The sequence below is a fragment of the Hyla sarda genome, chromosome 11, assembly GCF_029499605.1.
Source record: "Hyla sarda isolate aHylSar1 chromosome 11, aHylSar1.hap1, whole genome shotgun sequence".
Classification (NCBI taxonomy): domain Eukaryota; kingdom Metazoa; phylum Chordata; class Amphibia; order Anura; family Hylidae; genus Hyla; species Hyla sarda.
The window spans coordinates 60,426,714-60,451,128 of NC_079199.1; the positions used below are offsets into that span (position 1 = coordinate 60,426,714).

At 40.1% G+C, this 24,415-nt stretch overlaps 1 protein-coding gene across 3 annotated transcripts in view; it reads right to left on the minus strand.

Moving 5' to 3' along the window:
* Positions 1–24,415, minus strand: part of FMN1 (formin 1) — a 529,863-nt gene that overhangs the window by 156,890 nt on the left and 348,558 nt on the right. For all 3 annotated transcript variants that reach the window (XM_056545728.1, XM_056545726.1, XM_056545727.1), the window contains exon 8: positions 22,170–22,257. In XM_056545728.1, the coding sequence (XP_056401703.1) occupies positions 22,170–22,257 (88 nt within the window). The remainder of the gene's footprint in view (positions 1–22,169; positions 22,258–24,415) is intronic.

Here is a 24,415-nt window from a genome sequence, read left to right on the forward strand (position 1 = left end):
TTGCTTCCCATTCTTAGGATGACTTGCAAATTGGGGAAACACTTCAGCAACTGCTTGACAAACCGATTTAACACGTATGCCATGCAGGGCGCTTGGGTCACCCTTCCTTGTCGCAGCGCAGCCACGATGTTCTTCCTGTTGTCGGTCACCGTGGTTCCCATTTCCAGTTTTTGTGGAGTAAGCAATTCTCTGATTTCTTTACAAATTACTTTTAGCAGTTCATCCCCTGTGTGACTCTTTTCACCAAGGCAAACCATGTGGAGAACAGCCTGACACTGCCGTGCCCTGCACAATGCTGAAGGGCCACAGCCTTGTCCGGGCAGTGGAGGCTGAGGACACGGTGGAGGATGAGGAGGCGGAGTCTCACACTGTCACAGGACCAACGGGCTGAGCATGGAGGAGGAAGCGGCGTGACCTGTCCTAGTTTGGGTTTGCGCTGTGCAGTAACCACATTCACTCAGTGAGCCATAAAGGACATGTATTGTCCCTGACCGTAGTTACAGCTCCAGACGTCGGCGCTGCCGTGCACTTTGTTACACACCGACATGCTAAAGGACTGGCCCACCTTCTCTTCCACAAAATTGTGCAAAGCTGGTACTGCCTTCTTTGCAAAGAAATGACGGCTTGGTACTCTCCACCTAGGCTCGGCACAAGCCATCAGAATAGCTCACTAAAAGTCAGAGAAGCAGGAGCATCTGGAAAGACAGAAGGACGGTATAACACACAGCTCCCTTCGGCTGAGGTGGTGGAGCCTTGGCTGGCTGAAGGAGGGAGCAGCTGGCCACTGGGTGATGCAGCAGGCTGGATCACTACATCGGAGCCACGGTTCTCCCAGGCCGCTTTATGGTGGCAAAGCATGTGTTGACGCAGGGCCGTGGTGCCAACATTGGGACCCTTGCCACGCTTCACCTTCTACAGACATATCTTGCATGTGGCTATGTGAACCTCCTCCGGATGCTTGATGAAAAACTGCCACACCGCCGAGTAGCTTATTTTCCCACCAACAATCCGCACTAATTAACTGCTACTGCCGCCATCTAAAGGAACCCCTGTTCCACTACCTCCCGGAAAGGTAGGCTGCCACAAAGCGGGTGGTCTCCCCCGAAACATGATACTGCCTTGCTGGCTCAGCTGCTACCTCACGGGCAACCTGCAACTCTCTTCTCCTGATGAAGCCCCTTCTGCACCTGGCTCCCAATTGCAAACGGCTTCATCATCATCGAGTTGTGTCTGCACGTCACTGATTTCCTTCTCAGGTTACTCAACAGTGTCTGCTTCAGGACCCTGAACCCTGGCAACACTGCCTCCCACATTACTCTCCTCATCACTACTTGCCCGCCTAGCGGAGGAAGCGGTGCATGTCTCCACCCCTTCTTAGCTGGGCAGTAGCTGCTGACTGTCCTCTATTGGATCGTCCTCAGTGAATAGTGGAGCTGAACCCATAGCATAAGATACTTCTGTAGGAGAGGAAACAGCAGAGGACAGAGGCAATGGGAGGACAGGGACTGCTCCCGGGCCATGTCAACTGAGGGTTGTGTCTGAGGAACCCACCGACTGTTGACTGGGGGTGTCAGATGTCACTTGTGATGAAGTGGATGACCGTGTTAACCAATTGACGACAGCAGATGGGTTGCTGGCCAAGACACGACCGCTAGCTGATAACGGAAATGCCTCTCGCTGCAACTCCTGCTGCCACTCGCCCTTAGTCTACTGCAACCTCTGCCTGAAGGATTTAGGCCTCTGCCACTTCTCACGTCCTGGCACTTCTCTGCCCGACGTACTTAGTGAGTATATGAGGGGAGTACAATATGCTTCATTACTCTTAAAACAGTATTTGTCTAGAAGAGCAGCAGGTGATTACTTTTGCTTGGACTTTCACAGTATGAAGGCCCTTGACAGATTAACAGGTACAAAATAGTAGACTGATTTGATGTAGGTATGTGGTATGCACGTATGAGGGCAGAAAAATGCACTACAGTCCGCTGAAAAAATCTTATTTTTGCACAGCAGCAGGACATAACAGTGCAGCACCACAAAAAAAGAAAAATGTGTATTAAACCCAAAATTGAGTATTAAGAATGGTGTGAACTGTTGATGTTTATTATACCGTATACAGACAAATATAAGCAGCAGATGATTTCTTGTGGGTAAAATACACAGAACTGCGCTGTAAAATCACTCCTGCCTCCTGTGAGAAGGTTCATGAAGTTAAGGCAGCTTGCTGATATATATAAGGCGATGAAAAGCTATCTGACCCTCTCTGATAACATGCTGAATAATGTGACTGGGAGGTTAATGGCTGGCATAAAAATCCTTCTCCGTGAGTACAAGGAAAGCACTGCACACTTCTCTCTGTCCACAACGCTGATGTGACTAGCAGTTTGCAGTGGAACGCTGCGGTATGATCAATTCAGCGTGTCTGTGTAACACAAAGAGACACGCAGTCGTGTTCTCTCTCTGCAGTGTATGGCATGAAATGAGCAGCCGCAAAATGGCTGCCGATTATATAGGGCTGTGACATCGGGGTCAATGAATGCTGATAGACTGCATCCCGCATGTGATTCAGGGTCATCCCGCCTACCTTCCTTCCCAGCATCCCCTACCCCATATACTGACATGTGGATCTGCCATTTTAGGTGTCCCGGAGCCTGGAACACTGTTAAATGGAGTTTAGTGAAGAGTTTTGCGAGATAGAATCGCGGCGATATTCGCATTCGTTGCAAATCGAATAAATCATGAAATTCATAATGAATTCGGGTTTGTCTGCTTCGATTCGCTCATCTCTATTGTATACCATCTGAATATAAACAAGCTTGTCAAACATTAAAGGGGTATTCCAGGATTTTTTTTTTTATATATATATCAACTGGCCCCAGAAAGTTAAACAGATTTGTAAATTACTTCTATTAAAAAATCTTAATCCTTTGATTACTTATGACCTTCTGAAGTTAAGGTTGTTCTTTTTTGTCTAAATCCTATCTGATGACACTTGTCTCGGGAAACGCCCAGTTTAGAAGAGGTCTGCTATGGGGATTTGCTTCTAAACTGGGCGGTTCCCGAGACAGGTGTCATTAGAGAGGATTTAGACAGAAAAGAACAACCTTAACTTCAGAAGCTCATAAGTACTCAAAGGATTAAGATTTTTTAATAGAAGTAATTTACAAATCTGTTTAACTTTCTGGAGCCAGTTGATATATAAAAAAAAGTTTTTTCCTGGAATACCCCTTTAACGAGGCTACAGGGGTATCGAGAGTAAGACTTTCACCAATTTAAAACTATTGGCCTACCTTAGGGGAGACCTAATAACTTAGGGGAGACCTAATAACTATGTATAAATAAATCAGGGGGCTGTACGGAGATCTTTCCCATGATCAATTTATACCCAGGACTGTATCTATAACAAGGGGGCATCCTCAACATTTAGAGGAAAGAATGTTTCTACACCAGCACAGACGGGGGTTCTTTACTGTAAGAGCAGTGAGACTGTGGAATTCTCTGCCTGAGTAGGTGGTCATGGTGAACTCTGTAAAAAGAGTTCAAAAGGGGTCTGGATGCATTTTTGGAGAACAACAACATTGCTGTTTATGGATACTAGATTTATAGGGACAGAACGTTGATCCAGGGATTTATTCTGCATATTTGGAGTCGGGAAGGAATTTTTACCTCTAGTATGAGGGTTTTTTGCCTTCCTCTTGATCAACTCAGTAGGGACTCCGAGTTATAGGTTGAACTTGATGGACTCTGGTCTTTTTTCAACCTTTTGAACTATGTTACTATGTTACCTGCAGTGTGCATGTTAAGCCTTGTTGAAGTGACATACTTTATGTAGAGTATATGGCCAGCTTTTGGGCCACAAATACTTATAACAGCAGCAGAAATAAAACAAGGATTTTTTGACAGTTATTATTTAGAGGAAAATTTCCACCGCAGGGCAATGTGCAATATTTAGTCACAAATATTTTAATGTTTTGCATAGTTTATATGTAGCCTATAGTTAACACATTACATCATCCCCAATTAATTTCCTTTCAAAAGCTTCTTGAAGGTACAGAAATTTCCACAAGGATCTGGGAATTTAACAAAGATCCCGGGAAATTTATGTTTTGGGACAACTTGTTTAATAATATTTAGAAAATGAGCTCTTGAGGTTATAGTGAAAGCACAGTTGGTGTTCAAGGAATGTGATGGGATCAAGACACCTTTGAGCTTTATAAACTGTGATAAATATTGTGCTTCAAGCTCAGACAATAAATTTCATAAAGCTCATTTGTTCAGTGAGCTTTCAGGAATATTGTTAACATTCACGATCCCAAGGAATGGTCTTTACAGTACCTCACATTTAAGTATGATTCAGAATTTATGCAAGATTTATAAAATGTAATTTTAGATGCAATTTTTCCATAAGTTGACTTCAGCTGTCAACATACTTCGAAACTAACAAGCGTGGAATCCATATGAAGCAATGACTTTACATATATTTTAATCTGTTAAAATTATTATGCATCCTGCACCATTTTGATTAACCCCTTAAGGACCCATGATGTACTGGTACGTCATGAGTCTGCTCCCATTCTATAACGCGGGCCCACGGCGTGGCCCCACATCATAGGTCAGGCCCAGCCTCTAACAACGACCGGGACCCGTGGCTAATAGCGCGCGGCACTGATCGCGGTGCCGCACGCTATTAACCCTTTAGATGCGGTGTTCAAAGTTGAATGCCGCGTCTAAAGTGAAAGTAAATCATTGCCGGATTGCTCAGGAGGCTGTTTGGGATGTCCGTGGCGAAATCATGGCATCCCCAACAGCTGTGACACAGCAGGTGGGTCCCTTACCTTGCCTCCTGGTGTCCAATCGCCTAATGACTGCTCAGTGCCTGAGATCAAGGCATGAGCAGTCAAGCGGCAGAATCATTGATCAATGGTTTCCTATGAGAAACCATTGAGCAATGTAAAAGATCAGTGTGTGCAGTATTATAGCCCTCTATGGGAGCTATAACATTGCAAAAAAGTGAATAAAGATCATTTAACCCCTTCCCTAATAAAAGTTTGTATCACCCCCCTTTTCCCATAAAAAAAAAAACTGTAAATAAAAATAAACATATGTGGTATCGCTGTGTGCAGAAATGTATGAATTATAAAAATATATAGTTATTTAAAAGGCATGGTCAATGGCGTACATACAAAATATCAATGCAAAAATTATACCGCTAAAAACTTCAGATCATGGCTCAAAAAATTTGCCCTCATACCGTCCCATACACGGATAAAAAAAAAAAATTAAATGGGTCAGAAGATGACAATTTTAAAAGTATAAATTTTCCTGCATGTAGTTATGATATTTTCCAGAAGTATGACAAAATCAAACCTACATAAGTAGGGTATCATTTTAATCATATGGACCTACAGAATAAAGAAAAGGTGTCATTTTTACCGAAAAATTTTCCAAAAGAAACGGAAGCCCCTAAAATTTCCAAAATGGGGATTTCTTTTAAATTTTGTCTCACAATGATTTTTTTCCCCATGTCACCGTAGATTATTGGGTAAAATGACTGACGTCATTACAAAGTAGAATTGGTGGTGCAAAAAGAAGCCATCATATGGATTTTTAGGTGTAAAATTGAAAGTTATGATTTTTTAAAGGTAAGGAAGAAAAAACAAAAATGCAAAAACTGAAAAACCCCGGGTCCTTTAGGGGTTAATTTGTTGCATAGAAGCAAGCCATAAACAGCAGAATATACCTGTAGAATGTTTAATCTCCCCCCCTCTCTTTTCTCTAACTGAGCACTTACTTCAGACTCTGCAGGGGGAGGTAGAGGGAAAAATTACATTCCATATCAACAAAGTGGAACGTGCAAAAATAGAGGGTTCTGGAGAACGCTACTGTATGCAGAGGTAAATGATTCAGCTAACGCCAACAATTACACAGGACTGGCTTTTACTCAAGAAAAGTCAAATCGATACTGGACAAGGCATTTCGGCGCACATTCGAGTGATCCTCAGGTCTACAAAAATGTAATGTCTGTTTTCCTGGCGGGTTTTCCTGTGTTGTGGCTTCAGGTGTCAGGTTATGGCACGCTGAGACCGGACACCTGAAGCCACTACACAGGAAAACCCGCCAGGACTACAAATATAAAATTTTTGTGGAGCTGAGGAAGGCGCGAGTGTGCGCCGAAACGCGTTGTCCTGTATCAATTTGACTTTTCTTGAATAAAAGCCAGTCCTTTGTAAGCGCCGGTGTGGAGTTGGTGCAGATGGGTGCTGCATGGTGGGGGCAGGTGTACCGGGGCGTTCCGGGGCTGGTTCTGAGGAATCAGCTCGACAGCTACCCTGATGTGACCTTTTTCTTCCAGGTCTTGCCATGAGGCTGAGAGGGTCTAGAGCCTAGGGAATTTAGTGCCTCGGGGAGTGATGACTTTGAGGTGACAAAACTCACTGGGAATATTGGCTCACTGAGTGGAAGCACGGTCACCATCAACTCTTCACCTTGTTGCACTCAGCTCTTGGTTCCCGGCCTTCTGGCTAGGATCAGAGATTTTTTTTTAGATCCAGCCAGATGTCCAGGCAGTATACCTGCACACATTCACTTATTTATTTCCTTTTTGTCACTGTGTCATTTTTTACGTGTTGTGTGTAGGATGCGGTGGCCCTTCTGGGTGTCAATCCTAGGGGTCTAGGAGAGGTGTGTATGGCCATTAGGTTCTGCACCTCCCTGCAAAAACCCCGGATACTCCTGCATGGGCAGGGCACAGACCGTTATCTGCTCTGCAGGCAGATACTTTAGCTAACGCTAAGGGGGATGCCTGGAACATTTGTGGTCCCTTAGTAGCTTCAGCGAAAAGGGATATCGAACCTGGAACCTTGCAGGTACCTTTTGGTCCGGAGGGGAAGAGTAAGGTTTGTTGTGGGGCCTCTCTCCTGTCAGAGAAGGACTTGCGAGAGACCACATCCTTTGTGCACATTTTTTTTGTGTAACACATTTGCACTTTTTCCTGCACTTTGGGTAATTCTGCAGTACAGTCCGTAATTATTACTGTTCAGAATACCATACAGAAATCAGTGGCTGCTGAAATACATCGTGCCACTCCACATTCCTCCTCAAAAACAGTGCATTCTTTCCCTACTGACCACTATTGGTCTGCAGAAGATTCTGTCAAACATTCCAACAAATGTCGCAAATATGCCCAAAAGTCATGAAAAAAAAAAAAGAAGAGGTGCAACACACGATGACCGCATCGCCACAAAAGCGTGCAAATTGAACAAAATGTGTCAAGAAATATGTCAAGAAATATTAGAAGGCTCACTAGCTATGTGCACCCAAGATGCAGGTGCTGATGTTTCTCCCCCCTGTACGGGCTCAGAAAGCCTCAAAAAGGAATAAACCCGATTCCATGAACCATGAATCTACCTCTTCTGAATATTCTACCACTGACTGATGAGTCTCAAGACTTTGAATACATCTTTGATAATGAGGATTATGATGATGTCCCTTATACGGACAAATCTGACACTATCATATTGGACAGCTCTGGGATACCATTTTTCAATCCCTCACAGATAAAACACCCCAGATCCGGGAAATGTCTCCCACACGCACAGGTGTCTAAATGTATTAAATATGGATTAAAAAGAACCTTGATAAATCTGACAGAAACCAATTAAGAGCCGAATGCCCACGCCCTTCCCTGCCTTCCAACACAGCTTCTACACCAGACATTGAACCTATTTTAATTAAATATCTTAAAAAGTGGGGGAAAAAAACAGAAAGGGTCTAGATCGCTCGTTCCCAGCTTGCCAAGACAAATTCTTGGATCTTCTTTGTCCATTGACCAAGATTTTGGAATGGTCCGAGGAAGCAGCGTCCACCAGTAATCCCATAGACGTGGATGTGTTGAAGGGTTGGGCATAAAGGGCAATATGCCTTTTCGGCAACACAAACGGAGACGTACAATATTGATGAAGCTAGATCACCAATTGGCATATCTAGCATCTTCTGAATCTGTTTCTAACTCTGAAGGTCTCTTATTCGGAGATGCTTTTATAAAGGAAATCTCTAAATATGTGGGCTACACAGTCATTGAAAAAATTTTTCCAACCCAAAATTTTTGGCAGGCCTGGAAGAGGAAAAGGCCACTCTTTCAGCCGCGCATTTTCATATGGACCACCTCAGAGAGGCCTCCCACAATACCATTTCAATGCATATACCACCCCGCCCACCCAAATTTACCCCTTTTTTCCCATACAGGGGCAGGTCTTGGAAATCATGAGGAAGAATAGGATTTACTAGATCAAATCCATCTCCAGGTAAGTCAATCTCATCTACTTTTTTCCCACATTCCATTGGGAGGTCGTCTATTTCATTTTTTCCACACTTGGAACATGCTCACTTCAGACGCATGGATCCTAAACACGATCCTAGGTTACAAGATAGACTTTGTCTCCCCCCCCTATTCAACCTCATCTCCCTCACCCTATCCAATTTTCCATGACAGATCAACATCTAGTAGATCTAGAAATCGAAAATCTTCATTCCAAAGGAGCTATTATTCTGATATATCTAAATTCTCAAGGCTTTCTAAGCAACCTATTTCTTGTCAAAAAGAAAGTTGGCAGTTTCAGAGAGGTAATCAATCTGAGAATTCTCAACAATTTTGTCAGATACAATCACTTCAATATGGAGGGCATCCATCTGTTAAGAGACCTACTCTTAAAAAGACAACTGGTTGATAAAAATAGACCTAAAAGGATGCTTATCTAACAGTTCGTATTCATCCAAACTTTCAAAGTCATCTTCAGTTCCTTTGGAAGAACCAACTATGGCAATTCACTTGCCTTCCTTTCGGACTTTCTTCCACCCCTTGGTACTTCAAGAAGCTCCTAAAGCCTGTAGTAGCCGTTTTACGCTCCCGGGGTGTCCATATAATAATCTATCTGGATGACATCCTTATCATGGCTCGATCTCTCGCATATATCCATCTTCATTCTCAATGGACTCTCTCTTCTTACGGATTTGGGTTTCCTGATCAATCAGGAAAAGTCCATTCTTATCCCTTCAAATAGTTGGAATTACTTGGTTTCGTTGACAACACGCGAACCACTTTTAAGTGTTCCTCTCAAAACATTGTCTTTAATGCGAAAAGAAATCCGATCTATACTCAGAAAGGACCTAGTTTCCCTGAGATTCGTCACCAGAATAGTAGGGTTACTTTCAGCTTCGACCCAAGCATTTTCCAATGCCTCAAGATTCAACATCTGAGAGACGGATTTCTGTACTCAGACGAAGTCCAACTTTCATCAGAAGCCAGAGAGGAACTTCTCTGGTGGCTTCAACATGTTCAATCATGGAATGGGAAGACTATTTTCAACTCAAATCCGGATCTCTCTATAGAATCAGACGCGAGTCTCACAGGATGGGGTGCATGTTGCGGCCCTCTTTCCACTGGCAGAAAATGGTCTCCAAGCGAATCTCTTCACCATATAAATTTTTTAGAACTCCTTGCAGGATTCTTTTGCTTTGAAAAGTTTTGCTAAACATTGTCCTCACGGTTGTATCCTCCTTTGCATGGACAATATCTCAGCGGTCAAGTATAACAATCAACTTGGAGGCACTCGTTCCAAACTTCTTGCCAATATTACGAAATACATCTGGCATATTTGTTTGCACAAGAACATAATCCTCAAGGCAGAATATCTCCTGGGTCTTTCCAATTTGGTTGCAGATTGGCACTCCTGCCATCTGACAGATTCCAGCGATTGGAAACTAGACCGTTGTTTTTCAACAAATCAATAATCTTTGGGGTCCTCTTCTAATAGATCTATTTGCATCCCATCTAAACACTCAACTCCCCAACTTTTACAGTTGGCATTCAGATCCCAAAGCCTCGATGCATTCCTCCAATCTTGGCCCAGGGGCATCTTTATGCATTCCCTCCTTTTGCCCTTATATCCAGAGTTCTTCTACAAGCCTTAATGCAGAAATCCAACTTGATTTTGATAACTCTGTGGTGGCCTTCTCAGACGTGGTTTCCCCAGTAGTGATGAGCGGCATTGGCCATATTCGAATTTGCGATATTCCGCAAATATACGGACGAATATTCGTCCTATATTTGAGAATTTCACTTATGCGTTATATTTGCATATTTGCATATGTGAACATTCGCATATTCGAGGAAGAAAACAGTGAGGGGGTGGACAACTTTGGTTGCTAGGGATGTTGTTGATAACCTCTGACAAGTATATTTTCATCATTCTAATTGGCCCACAAGTGAAAAGAAGGAATATGCAAATATTCACATATGCAAATATGTGCATATGCAGAAAAAAGTGAATATTCGTAATTTCGAATATATTCGCAATATTCACGATAAAAAATTGAAATGCAAATATTCGCGCCCAACACTATTCCCCAGATCCTCAAAATGGTAATCGATATTCCGAGAATCATTCCTTCTCACAACCTTCCTCTTCGGGATCCATCCGGAAAGCCTCATCCTTTAATTCTGTCGAATCAATTGTTTTTTTATGGATTTGAAAATTCGGGCCTTCCCAATCAATCCCAGAATTTTCTCAATCAACTAAAGACAGCCTCTCAGAGGCCTCGGCTCCGGGTACCAGATCGGCTTATCGATCAGCCTGGGAACTTTGGTTTCATTGGTGCACAAAATAGAATCTGGATCCTAAGCTTGCCTCTCTAGTCCACATTTTAAATTTCCTTTCTGAATCTTTTGATTCTGGTAATGCTTACCGTAATTTGAACCTATATTGTTCTGCTATTTCCTTTTACCACACTCCGATTGATGGTATTCCCTTCTCCTAAATACCATTCTACTTGGGACGTAAACATTCTTTTTGATCTACTTTTGTCTTTGGATGATAATAAATTTACTGTCCCTCATATTACTTTCTTTCAAGCTTACTATTCTCCCTTGTTTAATCTCCATTTAAAAGGGTATCTGCTGTCAAAGCATTGGATATTTCTCGGAGACAATACTTACCTCATGGTGTTCAATTTTCAATTGTTCGTCACGCAAAAAACAATCTACACTCAATATTCAATCCTTCTTTCTCTCATAATCTTAAACTTTGTGTTGTTGATTGTCTAAAAGCTTACAAATCTAGGACTTCCTTCTTCTCAACTTCTTATTTCCTATTGTAAACCTCATAAACCTGTTTCTTCCACTACATTAGCTAGAGGGATTAAATCATCCATGACCATGGCCGGTATAGATACCTAAATTTTTAGCACTCATTCTACCAGAAGGGCTATTTCTACTAAACTGGTCCAATCAGGAGTTTCTTTAGCAGACATTCTTAAAACAGCTAACTGGTCATCAGAATCCACTTATAAAAACTTTTATTTCAAACCTGACTCATGTTTCTATGTCTGTTAAATAATTATTATTTCATATAGAATGTATTATTTATTTCAGCTTTAAACTTGCATAATATGAGCCTCCATCCTGTAATAAAATTGGAGATTTTCCTAGTCTTGATGACGGAAAATATGTTTTTTTTTTTTTTTATTAAGGAAAGGAGGTGAATATTATCCCTCTCAATATCCCATCCCTATAACCTTTTTATACTTTCTCTTCTAGCTGTCTGCCTTTGACTGGCTGATCTTTGATTTCAAATGGATTCTGTTCCTGTTGTACTCTGTTGAGGACTTATTTTTTTTGAACTTTTCAAGGACTTGAGATGTTACTTGGAGATCTACTTAATTCAATTCCTATTCTCTCCCATACATCACTAAAGAAAGAGGCAGTTGGGAAGATAACAGTTCCTTATGATACCTAGCTTATACATGATTGGCTGTTTATAATGCACAACATGTCTGGTTATGCTATTTCAAGTTTGTTTTCACTGTATCTTATATACTTAACTATTTCACTGCTGATAAAACAGAAAGAATTGCGTAATATTCGTCTCCTGTCCTTAATAAAATCCATATTTTCCATCATCAAGACTAGGTAAATTCCCAATTTTGTCTTACTTCTGGAAAAAAAATCATAACTACATGCACAAAATGTAATATGTTTAAAATTTTTATCTTCTGACCCCTATAATTTTTTTTTTCTGCATATGGGGATGTATGAGGGCTAATTTTTTGCGATGCGATCTGAAGTTTTTAGTGGTATTATTTTTTTAAATTCACTTTTTATTAAATTTTTCACGATCTAAAAAGTGACCAAAAATACGCTATTTTGGACTTTAGAATTTTTTTTCACGTACACCATTGACAGCGCGGTTTAACAATATATTTTTATAGTTCGGACATTAATGCATGCGGCAATACCACACGTTTATTTTTATTACGGCTACGTGTTTTTTAGGGAATTTGGGAAAAGGGGGTGATTTTGACTTAAGGAAGGGGTTAATGGGTGTTTTTTTATTTTTTATTCAACTTTTTTTAGGGGAATTTTTGGAGGAATCATTAGAATCCTCATACAGATAAATGTGGTTTTATAGAACCAAATTTATCTGTGTGCTCTGCACTCGATTGATATCATTCACAGTGCAGCAGCTGGCATAGGATGTAAGGTAAGCCCTCCGGCTATCTTAGCAGTGCATCACGCTCTGAGGGTGGGGCATCCACCCCACTGGACCATTTTCTTGTGACGCACTTCATTTCCCTCCCACTCTCGCGATGCTTCGGCTTCGTTGGTGCTCATTCCTGTCAGCTACTCCTGACATCAGTTCCCTCATGCCCATTATTGTGTTTCTGTGCTCTGCCTGCCTCCCGGTGTCCTTTTCAGGACATTCCAGCAGACTCTGTATATTTTATGTTATTTTCTTCCACAGGTGTCCATTATCTTCCAATATCTCACTACCATAACCTTCCTGGTCTATATATTAATTGGCTATATATATAAAAAGCTAAATCATCGGTAGTTGCAGTATCTTGTAATACCTTTTTTATTGGACTATTATTTTCTTGCTAATAGTTATTCATTCATTATTTTTTTATTAATTATTTCTAGATTTTCATAATTATATTTAATATATTTATTCTAATTCATTACAACTATATACAATATGTCCTCTGAATAGTCTTTACCTAAGGACACCGAATTTCTGGCGGGTGACCAGATTCAAGATTTAGTTGACTGTTCTGTTTCTAGATCGGTTCAATCCGCCATTACTAATGCCATGGCTACCATGCAAGACTCTATTACTAAATCAGTTTTTATGGCCATGTCCCATTCCGCCGCTAAATTACACTCCCATTCTCAAAACCTCTCTCAGGGTCAGCCTAAAAAGAGGATTAATACTTCTGAAGACCATAATCCCTCCAAACAAAGAAAAACTGATAATATGGAGGTGGGTCAGGAAAAAGATTCAAGCTTGCTCCCTTCTTGCAGCCATACCTCATGTGCCCCAAAGTAACACGCTTTACCCTCTACCCGGGAGGAAGAACATAAACAGGTTCATAAATCCTCAAAAAGATACAAACCAAAATCTTTTGAAGAACATTCTTATGAGGCTTCTCTAAAGGAATTAGAAAATTCCGACTGATGATCCAATGTTTGACCCTGATGATACGGAGAACAGTGACTCCTCTTATGAGGATATATCTGAGGAATCCTCTATTTTAGACGCTGCAGGCTTACCATTTTTTGATCCTGCTCACATAAAGCACCCCCACTCAGGGAGTGGCTACCATCATCTCAATTGGATCCATTTATTTTCCACTGGATATAGATAGGGCTAGATAGTAAATTGAGGGTGGAATGCCCTAGACCTATTCTAACTGGTAATGCAGCTCAAATACCAGAATTAAATCCTATCCTGACAAAATACTTACAAAAGTCAGGAAAGAACCCTAAAAAAAGGGATCGACTGTTCCTTTTGGACCTGCCAGGATAAGGTTCTAGACCTCCTGGGCCCCTTGACTAAAATATTGCAATTATCTGAGGAAGCTTTTACATCTGGATACCCCATTGACGTACAGACCCTTAGGGATTGGGCCCAAAGGGCAATATGCATTTTTGGCAATGCAAATGAAGCCATATGCACTGAACGATGTAGGTCTATCCTCATGAAGCTGGACCCACAGCTTAATCATCTAGCTCCTACTGAATGTCCAAACTCCACCGATGGTCTCCTATTCGGCGACCAATTTATTAAGGAGATTTCAAAATATGTTGGTTTATTTTCTACGCTTGACAAAGGACAAGCATCAATTAAAAAATTGTCTCCAACAAAATTTTTGGGAAGGCTGGGAAAAGCCGGGGACGATTTCCTAGCCGAGACCCCCACTTCAAGTCCCATTATAAAGCCCCTCCTCAATATGAAAGGGCTTCCTTCCCAGTCCCCACCACCCAACCCTCCTTTCCCTGTAGAGGACGTCCTTGGAGGACACGCGGACAACGTTCTTCCACCCGCTCAAGACAACCCTCAGGTAAGTTAACCTCTTCTGCTTTTTTCCCCATCTTCCAGTGGGTGGAAAGATCCTTAATTTTTTCCCAAATTGAGAAAGGATATCTTCCAACCATTGGATCCTAAATACAGTCTTGGGTTACCAAAAAAACTTCATTTGTCCTCCAATCCAATTTGTACTCCCACACCCTATTCATTTTCCCAAAACAGACTGCCTTCTAATAAATACAGAGATCAAGGAACTATGTTCCAAAAATGCCATTATTCAAGTCCCACTAAATTCACCAGGTTTCATAAGCAATCTCTTCCTGGTCAAAAAGAAAGATGGCGGACACAGACCAGTCATCAATCTAAAAAATTTTAACAATTATGTACATTATCGCCATTTCAAGATGGAGGGTATCCATCTTCTAAGAGATCTTTTTATACCAGATGATTGATTAATAAAAATAGATCTCAACGACGCTTACTTGACAGTTACTATCCATCCACTGTCTCAACCTTATCTCCAGTTAATTTGAAACAATTCTAAATGGCAATTTACTTGTCTCCCCTTCGGACTTTCTTTAGCCCCTTGGTGCTTCACCAAGTTAATGAAACCAGTGGTTGCTGCCCTTTGGTCTGGGTGTTCGTCTAATAATTTATTAGATGACATTCTCATCAAGGCTTCCTCTTATCACCTGGCTCTACTTCACATGAATTGGACTCTCTCCCTTCTTTCCGATCTAGGTTTTCTAATCAATCAAGAAAATCCATTCTTTCTCCCTCAAAATAAGTGGAATTCCTGGGTTTTCTTGTGAATACTCATACAACCTTATTGAGTCTTCCCACCAAAAAACTGAAGAACATACGAAAAGAAATCAGATCTCTTAAAAATCTTTTCTTCCTACGCTCTATAGCCAGAATAGTAGGTCTCCTTTCTGCATCCATTCAGGCAATTTTTCCTGCCCCTTTACATTAAAGGGCCCTTCAACGCCTAATAATTTTTCACCCGAGAGAAGGCCTAGGTTATTCAGACGAAATTAGTCTTTCTTCAGAGGCCAAAGAAGGACTCAATTAGTGGTGCAAACATATCCAAGAATGGATGACAAGACCATTTTATATTCCAATCCAGCCTTAATATTGGAATCAGACGCAAGTCTCCAAGGTTGGGGAGCTCACTGCGGTTCCCTTTATCACTGTGGTTCCCATCTCCATATCAACTGTCTGGAACTTTTGGCAGGCTTTATTTCTATGAAAAGTTTTGCCAAAGATTTTTCCCATGGTTGCGTTTTGCTTCGTTTGGACAACATCTCGGCAGTCCAATGCATAAATCGCTTAGGAGGGACCAAATCGGAAACTTTAGCCAACATTGCCAAGGATATTTGGCACTTTTGTTTGGAGAAAAATATCATCTTGAAAGCAGATTATCTTCCGGGTCTCTCCAACACAGTGGCCGATTGGAATTCTTGATATCTAATCTATACCAGCGACTGGATGTTAGATCCTCCGATTTTTCATCAACTCAATATCCTTTGGGGTCCTCTTCACTTAAATCTCTTCACATCTCGGCTCAACCGTCAACTTCCACTGTTCTTCAGTTGGCGCCTCGATCCAGAAGCATCTGGTGTGGATGCCCTCCTCCAACCTTGGCCACAAAAAAAAAAACATTTATGCATTTCCTCCATTTTGTCTCATCCCCAGAGTTCTCCTTCAGGTCATCTCTCAGAAAGTGACAGTTGTTTTGGTAACTCCTTGGTGGTCGACTCAATCATGGTTTCCTCAAATTCTGGGAATGTTGACAGACTTCCCAGGGCTCCTGCCTCATTTCCCAAATCTTCTATTAGACCCACTTCAGAACCCTCATCCTCTCATTCTCTTTCACCATCTTCCTCTGGCCGCTTGGATAATTTTGGGTCAATCACAATTGGCTCTGAATTTTCTCAATTGACTAGAAACATCTTATCTGCATGGGCTCCAGGTACCAGATCTTCTTACAGATCTGCCTGGAAATTTTGAGCTGATTGGTGCACACAACAGGATCTGGATCCCATACGTGCTCCTCTCTCCCACATTCTAAATTATTTAACTTTCGCCTTTGATTGAGGAAAAGCCTATTGTACTTTAAACCTTTATTGTTCAGCCATCTCTTTCTACCATGAACCTATTGACTCTCTTCCTATTGGACAACACTCTCTAGTCCGCAAACTTCTTAAAGGCATCTGATTCCAAAGACCTCCCTTTACCTAAATATATGTCTACTTGAGACGTTAATCTATAATTGGATTTAATTTCATTATGGGGCAATAATGATTCACTATCCTTAAAGTTTTTATCTATTAAACTTACGACTCTTCTATGTTTAATTTCAATAAAAAAGAGTCTCCGATGCCCATGCTTTAGACGTTTCTCACAGACATTCTCCTCATGGTGTTCTTTTTCATATTCATAGATGCACTAAAACTAACCTTCATGAAATTTTCTACCCCACTTTTCTTCATCATGATAAGCTCTGTGTCGTTCGTTTGCCTAAAATCCTATGAATCTAGAATTCAATCTCTTAGACATCCTTCTTCTCAACTCAACTGTCTCCTCTCCCTGTCTCCTCTCCCACTCTTGCTAGATGGATTATGTGTGCCATGTCTCTCGCCAATATTGATATTTCTCTCTTTGGTGCACATTCCACTAGAGGTGCCATTTCTACTAAAATAATCCAATCTGGAGGTTCTCTCTCTGACCTCCTTAAAGCAGCTAATTGGTCTTCTGATTCCACCTTCAAAACCTTCTACTTTAGACCTCAACCCCATGTCTCTATGTCCACTCTTTAATATGAATTCTATTATTTATATACTACATTTTGTTTATATAATTATTATTGTACAAATCTTATGATTCTAATTATATAGCTTTGAACTTGCATAATGTGAATGTCTCCTGTCTTGACATAAAATAGGAGATGAGCATTATTCCTCCCTTAACCCTTTAATTATTTATATTGTATTTTTCAGCGTACTAACTGTCCATGGATCTGGATCTACTTATGTTACTTTGTTCCCTGTTGGATTTTCACCACTTTCTTTGCCAAGCTCTCCTTCACCTGCAGCGCTGAGTAGACGTCTCCACATCATCCGAATATCTTCTTCCCAAGATGTCGTACCTTGAACTGTTTCTTCCATCTTCCTCTGATGACTTCATTGGAATTCTTCTAGTTGACTTTTACCAGAACCTTTTTATTATTGATATTATTTATTCAAAGAAAGAGGGATATTTCAGTTGTGTTAGACCTTATATCACCAAGCCTTCACCTTGATTGGTCACTGTTACGTATAGCATGTTAGGTTGCATATACCTGTAAACCTGTGTGAGTAAAAAGTTTTCTAGTTATCTATTGAAAAAACATTTTAATTTTTGCTGCTATCTTTTGCAGTAAAGAAAGAATTGTCTTTCATAAAATCCATATTTTCCATCACCTAGGGTAGGAAAATCTCCAATTATACATTGATGGGATTCAATGGGCCCCTTAGGTGTCAATTGTGTGACAGATCTGGCACTCCTTCATTTTCATATTTTATTTTTTTTATTGAGAAAAATGGATTGAATGACATGAAGCCTTAACCCCTTCATGACCCATCACATTTTTATTCACATTTTTTCCTCACATTCTACAACCCAAAACTTTTTTAATTTTTCCACTGACAAAGTTGTATTGGGGGGCTTATTTTTTGTAGGACTAGTTTTACTTTTCATTGGTGCACTTTATTTTTTTATATAATGTATTACGAGGAAAAAAAAATTGTTTGTGTATATATATATATATATATATATATATATATATATATATATATACATACACACACACACACATATATGGAAGGCAACATTTTAAAAACATGATTCGACAATTTTGTGGGGCAATATTTTTTCAGAGTTAACAATACAGTAAATTTGACATGCTAACATGGTATGGTTCGATTTATGGATAAAAAAAAAAATACTTTGTTTCATGCCATATTCTGACCCCTATAACTTTATTTTTTATTTTTCCACAGTACCACTTTTGCCTATATGTGACTTTTGATCACTTTACTATTACATATCTGGGGCATGATGTGAAAAATCTGCAATTTTAGCATTTAAAAATGTTTTTGCATTTAGGCCTTTCACCCTGCAGGATTAAGATCATAATTTAATAGTTTGGACAATAATGCATGTGTTAATACCAAATATGTTCATTATTATTAATTGGGGGGTTATATTTAAATGTTTTTTTACTTTTTTTGTATACAATAGTAGATGGCTTAGATAGATCAATGTAAAGCTATTGAATTAGATTGATCTATGCTATCTGCTTTTGATTGCTAAGGGATGCGGATCCACCAAGCATTGGTAAGGACGTGTAAGCCCCAGTTTTTGCAGTGATCTTGCAGACCTATTAAAACATTTGACATTTCCCTATGACATTCTAAGTCACAGTGTCCTTTTAAATATTCTCACAAAAAGCAATATCACTTTTCTATTATTCAGCATCATTACAGTATTTATTAATTTCATACCTGACAAGTGAGAGGCACAGCTCCCCTTATGTCCCACAAGTCTAAGCTCCAGTCAGAGCCATCAACTGGAAACTTACCAATGTGTTAAACTGATTAAAAAGTAGCTAAAGCCTTAATAACGATCAAGAGGGCAATGGGCAGGGGGCTGGGAGTGGAGGGGAAAACTGTGTAAAACACAGCAAAGACCCTGTTATACTTTCATCTAAGTGGCCCTTGAACTAACAAGTGTTGTACTTCAAGGACTGAGATAATTTCTTCTGTAATGGTACACAGATGTCTCTGTATCCAGTAGGTAAGACGCAACACACACACAAAAAAAAAAAAAAAAAAAAACACACCTTTCCCATGTAGTTGAAAAGCTATAATATGTACCGCCAAAACATTATCCAGACAACCAAATAAATTAAATGCAGACCATGCACATAAAAAGTGGTGTCAAGGTGATCCCAAGAAGCAACTTACCCCCTCCCGAGGGCATAAGTCAAAACAATATATTAGTGGTTTGATGATCACAAGTTATTTCCAAGTTATTTCCATTCAAGAAAAAAAAAACTCAAGCTGAGGTCTAAAAACAGATATTATTTATGAAAAGGCCTTTGAAAAAAATGAAAAAATCAATCAGATTGGTAACTATGCGCAACTGGCCAACTTTTCCTCTGCACAGATTTTGATAACTATCCCACATGGAGTTTTGGCACTGGAATGAATAGAGGAACTACTAGGAACACTGAGATGACATCCAGGCATACCCTGCAACTAGCAGCAAGATCAATTGACTTTGGGTTAACCAAACAATACTTGCATTAGGTAACTTACAGCCCCCAGGCCAATCAGGAGACAGCAAAGGCTGATCGCTGCACTGCATTGCGGCTGCCAATATGAGGAAGGCTTAATACCCGAAATGTGTCATTGGTCAATAAAGAATACATTTTATCTGACAAACTCTTCTGTGTGAATCCATTGGGAGAAGCAGTGCCTAGAGAGGGATTATTTTGCTTATTCTTGCATTACCTGTAGACAGCATTCCACCTATCTTCATATCCCTACAGCATCGCAGCACTCCCCGGAATCCACTACGTTCCTGCACCCAATACATTTGAGCGATATGCGCATTTACATTGCGCTCAAGGTGAGCACAATACTAGCATTTTAATATATCTGGTTTATTGGGATTATGCACTAAGCACTAGGGGTGTGAATCGCCAATAATTTGGCGATTCGATTCGAATCGCGATACCAGGGTGGCGATTCGATATATCACAATATATCGCGATACTGTCATGTTGGCTATATATCACGATATCGCGATATTCCCTATTAAAAGCTTGGGAAAACTTATTCTAGCTGAGAAAGAACAAGATCCCGCGAGAGTTGTCCTGTGAGTGCGTACGTTCTCCTTCCTGTTTGTTCTGAGTCTGTAGTCTCGCGGTAGCAGCCTGCGAGTGGGACAGAGCTGATAACAGGTACACTGCCAACTAGTGGTCAGGAGTTTAAGTGTTATAAAAAAAAATAAGACAGACAAATAGGACTGTGACTCTGAGTGAAATACAGTAAATGTTAATTATAATAATTTATAAAAAAAAATCGATTCTCAGAATTTTAAAATCGATTCAGTATCGCGGAACAAAAAATCGCGATAATCGCGCAAATAGATTTTTTCTTACATCCCTACTAAGCACCTTGTGTGGTTTCTTTTTCTTTTCATTCTCCAACAGCCATTTTGTAGAGAAAGCTAAGAGGGAACAGTGCACAAGATCTACTGATACCAGAAAGCTTTCAGAAATACTTATCAAGTGAGCTTCATCAAGGGTTTAATCAAACATATAGCAGTTCTACCTGGGTTTAACATTAAAACACTTTAAAAGCATAGAGAGTGAAAGTTGACGGACAGTTTCTTCACCACCAAGATATGACATTGAGAAAGAACGCAACACCAGCGCTCAAAGTAGGGGCATAGAGACAAAGCAATAATAGAGAAGAGGAATCAGCGTGTAGAACTCACACCACATTTGGGGGACCAGAGATATGAGGAGGAGGGACAATGAGGAGGAGTTTATCATTATTTTAATTAATAATAATTATGTCCGTGATGAAGAATGGAGCAGAGGTAGGGCCAGAACATCTGTCAAATGTTCCAGACTTAGGCCTGTTGGTCTTGTCAGCTCAGAAGCAGTTGATAGCGATGCTTTTGCATGTGCAGGCTTCAGAAAAAAGCCTTCCAGAGAAGAGGCACAGTTGGGTAGTGCAGTACCTATCTCTTTACGATATTCTGCCATGTGGAAATTATTTTCTATTGTACCAGAGGCAGAAAAACAGCCACAGTACCGTCTCGATGGCAAAAGTAAGGGATAGCCACATACATGACACATACATAACTCAACATGATCCAAAAAAGGGATATTTACTTTTAACACAAAATGTACAGTAGAAAGAATAGATGGATCATTCAACGGGTATCTGTAACAAAGATTCTTACATATTCAGTTGTCTCAAACGACAAAACAGCATATTGGGAGACAGATCATGTGGATAGTGTGCACCATCTGTGTCTCCCGCTATGTTGTTTTGTCAATTGAGACAACTGAATAAATAAGACTTTGTTATGGATACCCATCTAGTCTTTCTACTGTACATTTTGTGTTAAAAAAATATATCCTTTTTTGGATCAAGGTGAGTGCTCAATTTATTCTTTCTACTGCACATTTTGTCTGCATACATTGCTCTACTGCAATTTAAATGTCTGAACACCTAGTAACGTATTTCACAGCCACTGTGTCCCATATTACCGACCTTGTATTCAGTGGATCTTGTTGTGCTTGGTGATATCTCTCAGAATACATTAATATTTACAAAAGCTATTTCTGATTCCCTATTTAGATTTTTTTATTTCAGCTTTTTAAAATGTCAATGTTTACAAAAGTGCTTTCTTCATTACTATGTTGAGACACACACATCCTATTACAATGCTGATTTTTATCTCGGTTCGTCTGTGAGCAGATCCCCGCTGCAATACTGTAATGCACATGTATTGAATAAAGTCGTTTGAAGAGAGCCAGAGTGGGTGAGTGCCATTTTTCTTCTATTCAATGTAATGGATTTTACATGCTCTAAATGCAAAACTTTACCATTTCTATTCACTTATATTGCTTCTATGGCATTGGTATTTAGATTGTCTAGAGAGATTAGGGCATACAAAGAGAATGCATGTCCATACTCTGACTCCAAAAAAAAAAAAGGGGATCAGAACTCAGAAAAGACCACCTACCTTGCTGAATGTCCTTCATGTCTAGGTGTAAGCTGGATATTAAAATTCCTACAGCCTGCGATCTCTTTCCATCAAGCAGTTTTATAATCTGAAATAAAGACCAAATTGTTAAGTGTAAGGATTTCTCTTTCAGATATCATGTTTTTTTAGATTTAGAAAAATTCCATATAATCTGCCCCATGGAAAAAGCACCAGGAAATTAACTTGCTGAACTCAACCAAGTTGCTGTACACATTTCTTTCAACAACAGCACCAAACCTAGAAGTATAATCTGGTGCTGTTGGTAGTCTTGTATGGATTTCCCTAATAGACCAGAGAGTCTCTAATTCCAGCGACCACAAGTATTAGAGAGAACATGTGTCTTAAACATGCTGTCTCCAGACAATGGATCTCACTCATATTTTCCAAAACAGAATACAACAGAATGACATCTTTATAACTACTATTATTGTTCACAAGACCACAATGCTGATCGCAGATGTATGAGCAAAGTATACGTCCTGCTGTCTTCTTTGACGATGGCTCCTTACATATTTAATCAGTTATTCTAAACTTTTGAGTTTGAAGAGCTTCATGCTATTTATGGTGTCTAGCAGTTACTTTAACTTCATAGAGAACCCAGTTCAGACATTCTAGGTCCTCCCCATAAAAAAATATTTGTATAAGACAGTTATTAGTACAGCTTAAAAATAGACATATTAAGATGTCCATCAAGTTCAACCAAGGAGGGAAAATGAAGGGGTTATGGGCTAAGGGGAAGGGATGTTATTCTATATTACTGCATATGTATTACATGTATTTATTTCCTTTAAGAATGTATCTAACCCTTTTTTGAAGCTTTTAGTTATTCCTGCTGTGACCAGTTGCTGAGGAAGACTGTTCCATAAATTCACAGTTCTTATGGTATAGAAGGCTTGTTGCCCCTGTAGACTAAACCTTTTTTTTCTTCAAAGGGAGTACCATTTACATTCTTAACCCCTTAAGGACGCAGGGTTTTTCAGTTTTTGAATTTTAGTTTTTTTCTCCTTACCTTTTAAAAATCACAACCCTTTCAATTTTCCACCTAAAAATCCATATTATGGCTTATTTTTTTGTGTCACCAATTCTACTTTGCAGTGACACATTATTCTGTAGGTCCATACGGTTAGAATGGTACCCTACTTATATAGGCTTCATTTTGTCGTACTTCTGGAAAAAGCATAACTACATGCAGGAAAATGTATACGTTTAAAAATGTCCTCTTCTGACCCTTATAACTTTGTTATTTTTCCTCATACAGGGTGGTATGAGGGCTCATTATTTTGCGCCGTGATCTGAAGATTTTATCGGTACCATTTTTGTTTTGATCGGATTTTTTGATTACTTTTTATTCTTTTTTTAATGGTATAAAGTGACCAAAAATACGCTTTTTTGGACTTTGGATTTTTTTTTTTACGTGTATGGCATTGACCGTGCCGTTTAACAATATATTTTTATAGTTCGGACATTTACGCACGCGGCGATTCCACATATGTTTATTTTTATTTACACTTATTTTTTTATGGTAAAAGGGGAGTGATTCAAACTTTTATTAGGGAATGGGTTAAATGATCTTTATTAAGACTTTTTTTTGCAGTGTTATAGCTCCAATAGGGACCTATAACAATGCACACACTGATCTTTTACACAGATCACTGGCATGTATTAACACGCCTGTGATCAGTGTTTTCGGCGCTTGACTGCTTCTGCCTGGATCTCAGGCACAGAGCAATCATTCGCCGATCGGACACCGAGGAGGCAGGTAAGGGCCCTCCCGGTGTCCTGTAAGCTGTTTGGGATGCCGCGATTTCACCGCCGTGGTCCCGAACAGCCCGACTGAGCATCCGGGACACTCACTTTTGCTTCCGACGCGGCAGTCCGCTTTGATCGCCACGTCTGAAGGGTTAATACAGGGCATCACCGTGATCGGTGATGTCCTGTATTAGCTGCGGGTCCCGGCCGTTGACATCCGCCGGGACCAACCCGATATGACACTGCGTGACCCCGCGGCATATCGCGGGAGTCGGCAGAGGACGTAAATATACGTCCTTTGACGTTAAGGGGTTAAATAACTTGTTCATACTCCTATTAAACTTCAATTCTGAAAATTAAACAAATGTAAAAGCCTACATTAATGGTTTCAGAGTTGAGGGTAGAAAAAGAGGGGAAGAGACAGACAAACAGCCCAACCTGTGCCGTTATTCCGATGTACAATTGTCAGGTATGTG